Below are 10554 nucleotides of genomic sequence, written 5' to 3'. Positions count from 1 at the left end.
AATGCTGTGCTTTGGATGTAAGCAAAAAGGCAATAGCCATGAGCCAACAAAAATTGAAGAAACAGTGGCGCATGTGTTCGCAGTTTGAGGTAGCTCATTTGAACTGCAAATTCATGCAGCAACAACTCTGCTGATATGGTTGGACTGTGTTGGAACGTTAAGACGGATTTAACTCGCGTTGCATGGTAACAGTTGTAGGTGTTCGCATTCGGCATAGGTAAGAGACATTCATTACAAAAACCAATAGTGTGCATTAATTGGTGCGACAACATCCTTGACTTTTGTATGAACAAAAATATTTTCTTCCTTCGAGCACTGGCTACCCAGAAGCTTTATTAGGTAAGCTGTAGGTTTACCTGTCCAGGAGTTAAGGAATAAAGTTTGTTAGCTGCTGTTCAGTACACAGTTTAAAATTAACAGTTAAACACATGCAGCCACACGTTTTTGATACTGGCAATGAAGAGCAGTCCCCTTTGCCTTAACAACACCTTAAATATTTTTTTGGTTTCGTCATAGCTATGTTGTTTTGAACTGTTTTGGTATTCTTACTATAAACCAACAATGACATCAATGAAAGGAGACCGAGTCCTGTAAGCTTTGCGAACTTGAAGGATAAACTTACAACGAGCACTCTCAGGCAGTATTGCCACTATTATCTGTACTGCATGGGAGTATACTCAGAAGCATATTTGAGTTGAGTTTGAGTTTATTCAACCACGTGACAAGTACATGAATATGAAAACAACGAACAAAAAACGCGCCGTTGCAACGACAGTCCCATGCAGCGCGTTTCCAATACAAGGTTAATTTCGTCAACGCTTGAACACACCGTGAGCTGGCTGCTTTAGCGCACGCCTCGCTCATAGCATCTATCCATTTCGAAACATACCTCTGCGACGCTCGCTTGGCTGTCCCACCGCGTTCCCCGCTCACCCTGTAACGGCCAGGCTAGAGGGAAGACACGACGCGCGTAGCGTTTGTCTTCGCATTTCATGACGCTTTGAAGGAGTGCATATCGAGCATTAGTATTTATTATGTGCTTTTTGATGCCATGATTGCGCCAGATTTACCATATACGGTGTCCACGTATATATTTCGAACTTCAGCTACCGCAAGGGTTAAATCATGAACATGGGCGTTTGTCGTCGGTGCAGAGATGTGCCACTAGGCGCCAACGTGAGTGCGATGCGTTCACGTCAAGCGATGCTACATCTGCCAAACAACAGTAGACATTGTACAAGCTCTCATGTACCAAACCACTATAAACAATAAACTTCTTCTGGGACGATACGTTTCACTTCCGTGTTATACCAAAGCCACCTAGAAAAATTATCAAGGCCTCCGAACGCCGATGTGACGTCACGCTAGCGAGATGGGCCGGACCGTTGGCTTCGACGCGTCTAGGTTCGTCGCGCTTGCAGGTAGTCACTTTGCGAGTCGCTGTTTATGGCTTCGAAAAATTAGCGTTGTCCTCCAAGTTTATCCAGCACTGTCTATGCTTCGGCCCCAACGCAAGACACGTATTTTGAACGCAAAAAATAAGTACCTCGCGCCGGTTCACCGCAATCTACACCATCATAACAATCGTCATTCTCTTACCCTTTACTTAGAATAATGTGCTAGAAACATTGTTTTTGTGTGTATCGTAACATTACATCTCCTATTGTGCTTTTGGGCGTGAATGCTTGACAAAGGCTATAGAAATCAAACTTTGTCACTTTAGTCGTAGACTAAGTGACTACGAAAGAGCAGAACCGCACAGTGAAGGCACATAGTATACTTTAATGACAAATTATAAAAAACTCAATTCTTCAAAAAACAGTTTAAAGCGTGTATTTGCATTGATCATGTGCATTTTCGCATTTTGAAAAACAGGGCTAGACACAAGAATATCAAGGTTCATTTTATTGGTGTACATTTTATCATAATAGCGCCATGCACAAATGATTCGCACAAAACGAGCTTCAGCCTTCTTGTACAATCTCTGATCGTGTTTTTTTTATTTCCACCCGCCCCGTTTGCTGGTCACTTTGGTCTTCATAAAATGTTGAGATAATGGCGAAGACCCAGCCAAAAACAACATTTCTCCCCTCAGTGCAAAATTAAAGTACGCAATGGTGAAATGCGGTAACATGGAGAGCTCCAATGATAAACAACTATCACAATGCGCTTCAACGATAGTTGTTGAAAATAAAGAAGTGGGGCATGGGCTCGGGGAGAGGCGCGAGAGACAGTAAGGAAAGAGAAGGACGAAGTAGGATTCGGAGCTAGCCCTTGCACAGTAAAGACGTCTATGACCACGGGTCCTCGTTATTTACATTTTTGGTGCCGTGAAACCCGGGAGTGGTCAGTCCGGGACTACCATGACTTCAGCCGAGCGTCTTCAGAAGGTGCGTGGAACTGTCAGGGCCAGCGTCTCACGAAATATTACGCTCCTGACAGGACTACTGCAGAACCCCGACACCGAGGCGCGCGAGGTCAACAGGCAAGTCGCCGTTTTGAAGAGCAAGGAAGCTGAACTCCGCCAGTTGGATGAGAAGATCATCGACGTTATTGTTGACGAGGCAGTTGAAAAGGAACTCGAAGATTCTGCAGACTACCATGAGAAGGTATTGCAAGCTATCGCTGATGGGCAGTATTTCCTGTCTGAACGTGAGCAGTCTCTTCTCCTGCGTGACACGTGCTATCCCCCTTTTGCTTACGACAGCGGAAACTACAACCGAGCTGGTTTGTGTAAAATCGCCGACGACTGCGGCAGCATCTCCGAAGGCATGACAAGTTTCGATGACTCAGATTGCAACCACGAAAGCGGATTGGCTGCGAGTCCAGAAACAGGTCAGAGCATTTCAATCGAAGTGGAAGCGAATAACACCGAATCGGTGGTGATGCCGTGCAGAAACATTGAGCAATCGAACCAGGATCCAATAATCGAGGTCTCTTTTGGCGGTGGTGAAGCGGCAACGACGTGCGTGATAGATGAACTTCCTGAACAATCACTTGACTCTGTTGATCCAGCACAGCTGTTAGACTACTGGACAGACATGTCCGAAGAAGTTGAACATTTCGGCAGCATTTTGAAGTACATTGTAGAACCACGAGAAGAAGATCAACCGATGACTAATGTCGAAGGCAGCCCAGCGGTAAATCAAACAAATGGTGGAAGCAGTGCTGTGAAGGTCAAGGACGAAGATGAACAGGGGGCTGTCAGCGACCAACTGAGGAAGCGTGCAAGTGAGGAACCTGCCGACCGCCTTCCCACCAGCAACGATGGCTCCTTCGATCTCTTTGGCGGGGAAGCTAGCAGTCCTACTGCGTTCCCTGTGGTGTCTTCGTCGTTGGATGCACAGCCTGGACGTCAGGAATTTGTTCCGCTCAACTTCGAGGAACTGGACGATGTTCTGACCAAACAAGGGGATGTTCGTCTAGAAAAGGAAGTGAAAGCGCTGCTTCTGCCTCCGGAAGTGAAGTACAGTGCCCTGCAGACGTCGCCGAAGCGAACCCGTCATCGCGAGAGCCGAGTGCGCAAGCGCATCAACCGGCTTGTCCCCAGGCAGCAGAAGGAGAGCCAGGCACAGAAACTCGCCACTGATGGGATGAGCCTATCGGAAGAAAATGCGTCCATGCCGGCATCCGTCTCCGAATTCGGGATGTCGCACAGTTCGTGCCGCAGAAACAAAGATCGCCGCAGATGTCCAGGCACTTCGTGGAGGACACAACGCCATTACGCTGCGGTAAAGCGTGGGCAGGAGAACCTGAATGTGGAGCACACCACCAGTGCCGTGCCAGGATGGAAACGGCGGAGATTGAAGCGCGCACATCATTTTCATGCCACATCGGCGCGCTACCGCCCAGACCAGGCTTCAACGCATATTTATGTTGGAGACGCGGGAATGGGGCAAGAAGAAGACATATCTTCGAGTGACATCGCTACATTCCGGGCGAGATGCAATGGACAGAGCTCGTTTCGTTCGTCTTGAACCGGACCACGTTCTGAAGCCCTGTACTTAGGTTGTGCATGTTGTCAGAAACAAAACGACCTATGTCACGTTCGTCCCGTCCCCTCGGAGGATGTTGAAAATAAAGAAGTGGGGCATGGGCTCGGGGAGAGGCGCGAGAGACAGTAAGGAAAGAGAAGGACGAAGTAGGATTCGGAGCTAGCCCTTGCACAGTAAAGACGTCTATGACCACGGGTCCTCGTTATTTACAATAGTATTTAGAATGGACAAAATGCATCGTTTATATGATGATGTTGTGCGCAAGTGAAGCCTAGCTACGGCACACAATTTTTACAAGGGTTCTGTCAACAAAAGCATACAAATATCTTCCAAAAAACAGAGCATCATGAATAAAACATAAGGAACGAGAAACAGCTCTCAGGTCTTCAAGGTCTTTAGCTTTCGCTCATTCTTGGCATTACGTAATTTGTCGTTTTCAGTGCGGCACAAGTTGCTCAGTAGTGTATTCGCTGCAGCACTTACAACATGCTCCATTACTTCCTGTGCAGAATGACCAGAATCACACACATCTAGGTCCTCATAGTCTGCAAGGGCAGAGAACACAAGGCTGACAAGAGTGTCTTTCTGCATAGGAAGGCTGAGAAATCGCGCAGAGTATTCTGGTGCCCTGAGCTTGTCTAATATAATTTCAGTAAACAGCACAGCGTTAACTACAACTGCTCGTGGAAACTTCAGCCCACCCCTCGACATCTTCGTGATTAATGCATTCTCAGCATCATCTAGGTCGACGTCTTGCATCACAAGGTTTTCCCTGCAAGATCCGCATGCCAATTTCTTTAAAGCTGCATGGGCACAATAGCCGGCAACGTATGTTACTGCAGGAAGCCTTGACGCTTTTTTCTGAATGTCAGAATCAGTCACAGCGACGTCAAACTGGCCGTGAGCAGACGGCACACCTGTCCTCCATGTATTCGCACTCGGAGCTGGTAGCATGTCTAAATCTGGCAGGTCCAAAACCTTCTGCAAACGCAGTTTGTTTTCAGATTCATATATCTGCCTTATTGACACATGGTAATTCGAACCCGACAGTTGCCGATACTTTCCGAAGCGATCCTCCAAGCAGTCAGTTTGAAATTTGCCCAAAAGAACGTACTCAAAATGAAGCTCTTCCAGGCAGTATATGGCTAGTTCGTGCAAGGCGTGGGTAGTGTGGCTGAAAGCTGCGTGCGTTTCACGTGTAAGGCGGCCATTGTCATGTCTGAGGCTTTCCCAGTGATCAAGCCACTCAACTATTTTTTGCAGGAACTCGAGCTGCGGACACAACGATGATACTATTGGCCCTTGCAAATGATCTCGCAGCCGCTGTCCTTTTCTTGGCGTCTTTACGTTAACGATGTTCCACCAAGTCAATATGGTGTCAATGTACTCAGATGTTTCCTTAGCATGCTGGAACGTTGCGGTACTGAGAGCAGCAACAGTTGATGAGTTAAAAACCTTTAGTGCAAGCTTAACGTCCTGTCGTTCCATCTTGGAGGGGTTCAGCGCTTTCAAAGTGAGAGTTGGCGCTAACTTCAAGAGCTCATGCTTTTCAGCTTCGTGCAACTCGCACAATACCTTGAAAGATGCTGTAAGTATCTTTGGTTCAGCCTCATAACTTTTTGGTTCAGGAAAGTACATGCATTTTCCAATGTTTCGTTGATTCAGCCAGTTATTTCTTGTACACTTTAGTAAGTGAACTGGGTCCACCACGAAAAACAGGGGTCGCGATGAGTCAGCAGGATGCTGGTAAACAATGCTGACACTTGCGGGCTTAGCGAAGAAGGACATAGCTTTTCTGTTTATGGAGTTATTGTCTGAGATCACTGCGATTATTCTAAAACCAGATGCCTCGAGATCAAGAATAAGCTTCCGAAGGAAGTCATGTAGTGCCTTAGCATCAATTTGCGCCACGGGAAGAATGTGTACAACATCCTTGTTTGAAGAAAGAAGGCTCTGTATCATAAATACGTGGGCAGTCTTTGCCGCAGTTGATGAATTTGCCGCAGCGCCAGTTACAAAGCCAGCCTTGTAATCGAAAAAAGACTGCAGATGAACCTCATCAAGCATTAATGTCACAGTCTTTTCATGCTCTTGAAGTGTGCTTACAATCCGCTTGGCATAAGAAAGAAAGCTAGCTTCTTGCTGCTCCTTTACGGGGTTAATATCACACGATGAACACAGTCTCCTGATAGTATCAGGATGCGGCATCTTAAGTTTCATCGAATTTCTCAAGAATCTGTATGCATGAGGGGAAATGGTGAACAAAAGGCTAGAAAAAACCAACAAATCTGGGGGATAACGGCTGGCATTATTCAAAACGAGATCAACTTGACTCTTCAAGAATTTCAGCACCTCCAAATGCCATTCTAGCAACTCGCATGCAAAATGTTCGCCGCTTACTTGCTCTAGTAACGTCGACACCAATCTCAGTAGATGACGGGCTTTCTCAGAAGGCTCCGCGCTGATATCCTTGCGAGTCTGTTCGATGATCTCTAGCACTCTCTTCAAATCTCTTAAGTCACATATCTTTTCAGGAACTAGCACATCACCACAATTTCTCACGACCGTTTCACCAAAAAATACTTCAATGCGAAGGTCAGTAGACACAGTCACCGAAGTGCGGATGGTTGGAGCAGGATGGAGAGCCAAGTCCAAAAATTAAACCTTGGAGTCCTTGTGGATTGCAGTCCAGAAGTCTGAATGCTCAAATCCTGGCAAGGCGTTGAGCAAGTCCGCAAAACTACTGAGCTTATTTTTGGTTTCCTCTTCTGCTTGCGTTTGCAGCGAAAGCGTTATTGCATTGTGCAAACAAGCGGCTTCCAATCGCGCCCTTTTCACATCCGGTGCTTCCCGAACGCATGGTTGCGGACGCGATAAGTAGGCAGGGCAATTGGGAAACAAGCTCGGCACTGCAGTTTGCTTCAGACGACTGTTCAGGGTGACTTCGACAACTTTTCCTGTCTTGACGTCTGTGTAAGATGTTGTCTTCAAGTAATCCGATGGCAAGAAATGCTTTTCACAGAGCTGAAACAAAATAAAAAGATGTTAGAAACATGAGCTCGACCAAAACGCAGAATAAGCGTGCCGACAAGTGCGGAATTCCCATCTAGCGTGCAACCATCAACGGATACTTTGGGCACTATGCTAACGAAATCGATATATCTGAAAACCCTGATAAACAACACAGAGAAGGAATGCTTACCACTGTGTACTTCGTTGGCAAGAAGTCCTTCCGGGGAACAGCTCTGGTCCACGCTGCCCGCATAATTGGGTCTGAAGGAAATCTGTGCACTCGTACATTTGGCCCTCCGTCATAATTTGACATGCAGTTTGGTGCACAGCAACAGCCGGGCATCGTTGCACTTCAGTGGATGACGATGGGAATGATTAACCACGCGCACGCGACAGATAGCAAGCGCGTATGTGATGCAGCATGCTCTACCACGGCCGCTCTGGAAAGACGCGCGCGTTCCTTCTACGGAACGCGCGCGTCTTTCCAGTCTGGCCGTGGCTCTACATGCGGCCGCTGTAGTGTTGCAGCCAAGGAGAAAAATTTTTTCACAACGCGGCGCGTGTTTGTTGCGTTCACGACGCGGCGCGCGTCGCTTTGACTGGCTCCCCCCTCCCCCTCCCCCATCTACCGCTGTCATCTCACTGTCGTGACGTATTGACAATTGGAGGAGGTGATTCGGAGGCCTTGATATTTTTTCTAGGTGGCTTTGGTTATACCGATTCCTATGAAGGAGAGATCAGCCTCCTTTTCATTTAGTATTTCATAAGCGGAAACAATGAGGTCATCAGCCGTTTCCCCAGAAAAAATATACTGGTATCGTCCGCGTGGATTACATATTCTACAGAGCTGTCAATATGCAAAATATCGTTGATAAAATATTAAATAATAGGGGTCCCAAAATGCTCCCTTGATGTACACCTTTCTTAACGTTGATGGCTGATAGCTCTCGATTGACTGATACACATTGTTTGCTATTAGATAAGTAGCTTCTTATTAAAGGGTCATGAAGCACCCCTTGGGCTTGTTGAAAAAACACATCCTGTGAAAAGCTGACACGGCTATGAACTGTTCTGCGAAATATTGCAGTAATGCGCGCCGCGTAAAGACCACAAGCGCAGCGCGAAGTTGCCGTTTCCTCAGGCGCCCTCTTTTCAAACAGAGGCCGGTTCTCACTCTCATCGGTGGGAGTCTGCCGTTGATGTCGCGGATCTGCCTGGTTACGTCGCAAGAGATACAGCATGCTTATTGGCCAATAGCCGACATAAATCAAGAGCGGTGTTTGGATCAGATGCGCTTGTTCCCGTTGACACTGTGTATAATAGTTGTTGTAGTTAAATAAACAGGCTGAAATATGGAAAAACTTCGTTGCGAGTTTTCGAAAAGATGACTCACTTCCGCTAGAAGCCAACTGTCGTCTGCTGAACTCGGTGCGCCCGCGCACGTTCGAGCTTAACTTCAATTTGGCCGCACGACCTTTTCGGTATCGCAGTTTCTTGTGCCTCGCTTGTTTCGATTAGTCTTGTACGTCATAACTGGCCTCAAACATTACAAAACTTGTGTGTGGCGTTGAGTTCTAATAACATGGATCTCGTGCTGACTTCATCAGTGCGTGCACAGATCGTGTTGCAAGCAGGCTCTTAATTAACAGACCGGAGAACGGCCCCTCGTGAACCATGAGGGTTGGATTATATCTGAGGGTTTTAAGACTATTATTTTGTTGACAGAGATTGCACACGACCATTTGACCTTTGGATAACACACTTCACGTCGAAGATATCCCGCAGATGGATTCAGCGGTAAGGTCGCAATATACAACCTGAATTCCATTGTGTGAACTCACTGAGAGTACTTCTGCTTCCAGTCGTCTTCAAAGAACAACCATCGGCGTGGGTTTAAGCTACATAATTTGTGGGGCGTCATGCAGGCCGAAGTGAACACCTTTGGCTCTGAATTCTTCGGTTCGTCGTGTCGTGCCGTTAAAAAAATGATAAATGTGTGCTCTCTTGAGTGCTTCTCCATATATCGACAATGCTTCGCTCGCCCGAAATCCGTGGATACCATCGTGACAAAGGTATCTTCAGTTGGCCGAACGTATCTGCATTTCATGGGCGTATGCTGTGGGTCAATTTTAGTAATTTCTGCCGCGAGCTGCACGAGTCCAGTGGAAGCAGCGTGTTCTGAGCTGTTCTAAGACCGCCTGTGTTCGCAGTGTAGGGGTCCGGGCCCGCCGCCGCGCAGAACCCCTCAGAGACGAGGACGAGGCACTGAGCACGACCGCTCGATCTCCGTGCACTGAGCAACACGTCTTTATCATTCCAAGACTCGGCCGCGACTCATTGTGCGCGAGCGGCGAGCGTGCCCGTGTGCATCGTTCTCTTCTACCGTCGGCGCGCTCGCGGCTGCCGCTCCCGTAGTATATAAAAGTTACACACGTAGACGCCACAGTTAGAAGGATATTGTAATGAGCCTACATTAGGTAGGCGCATTAAAATATTAGAGATAGCTCCCTCCATTTCCTTGCGCCGGCCGCAGTGGTGTAGCCGTTACGGTGCTTAGCTGCTGACCCGGAAGTCGCGGGTTCGATCCCGGCCGCGGCGGTCGCATTTCGAAGGAGGTAAAATGCTAGATGCCCGCGCACTGTGCGACCTCGGTGCACGTTGAAGAATACCAGATGGTCAAAATTTCCGGAGCCCTTCGCTATGGCGCCTCTCATAATCATATCGTGGTTTTGGGACATTAGAACCCCAAAAATTATGATTATCACTTTCCTTGCGGGCCAATGTGTGTGTTCGCCGTTACTGTGTTGGTTGAGACTCAGCATCACCTGTGGCACGTACCAACAGCAGCGGAACCGCCCGGCGGCGGTTGCGCCGGTACAAGCCCTGGATTCAAGCGCCGGTGGCGCCCTGGGAAGCCGCCACGGGCGGCCAGCAGCGGCTCCCACGGCGTCCTGTAGATCGTGCCAGCGCTCGTGGGTCACCAAACCGCGGGCCGACGGAAAGGCCTGGGGACAGCGGACGCAGTGGTGCCTGGGTTCTGCCGGGGTGGCTGGCAAAACGCCGGAATGCACGCCTGGGTGGAGGGTCCAGCAGGGAGCGTCGCCGAACAAACTGAACATAGGTATACACGCTCCCGTACTCGAACACTGTGCTCCTGCTCGAGGTGGCCCCGGAGGGACCGGACTCGCGAGGTCCAGGATGCACCGCCGTAAGAGGTGCTGCAACGGCGGCAGATGCAGCGCAACACAGGCGGCACTGGCAGGTACACCTTAAGACGCAACGCCGAGTTCCGCCTAATTACCCTGCGTAGGGTCGTACGTTACGGAGAATTACTAATACGTCCGGAAGAGCTACACCATCGTACAGACTTGTTAGATAGCCATCACGCGGAACTACACACGACGCCTTTCCGCCGACTAACTGCACGAGAAGCGACTTTCATGGCAAGGAACCACGGCCTGCATATTTACACGGATGGCTCCTACTCTGAGGGATTGGCGGGTGCCGCATACGTCGTTCTAGGTGCAGTACATCGCGTGGCGGCGGT

At 48.5% G+C, this 10554-nt stretch overlaps 1 protein-coding gene across 1 annotated transcript; it reads right to left on the bottom strand.

Annotated features, from left to right (window-relative positions):
* Nucleotides 1-4217: 4217 nt before the first annotated feature.
* On the bottom strand, nt 4218-6555 carry LOC119384891 (uncharacterized). The gene has a single exon (XM_049414343.1). It carries the CDS (start codon nt 6213-6215, stop codon nt 4374-4376), a length of 1842 nt encoding a protein of 613 aa, XP_049270300.1. The 5' UTR covers nt 6216-6555; the 3' UTR covers nt 4218-4373.
* Between the last annotated feature and the right edge of the window lie 3999 nt (nt 6556-10554).

The sequence above is a fragment of the Rhipicephalus sanguineus genome, chromosome 3 (genome assembly GCF_013339695.2).
Source record: "Rhipicephalus sanguineus isolate Rsan-2018 chromosome 3, BIME_Rsan_1.4, whole genome shotgun sequence".
NCBI classification, from domain to species: Eukaryota; Metazoa; Arthropoda; class Arachnida; order Ixodida; family Ixodidae; genus Rhipicephalus; species Rhipicephalus sanguineus.
Note: the sequence above shows the minus strand (reverse complement) of the source record. Positions and strands in the feature narration are given on the sequence as shown.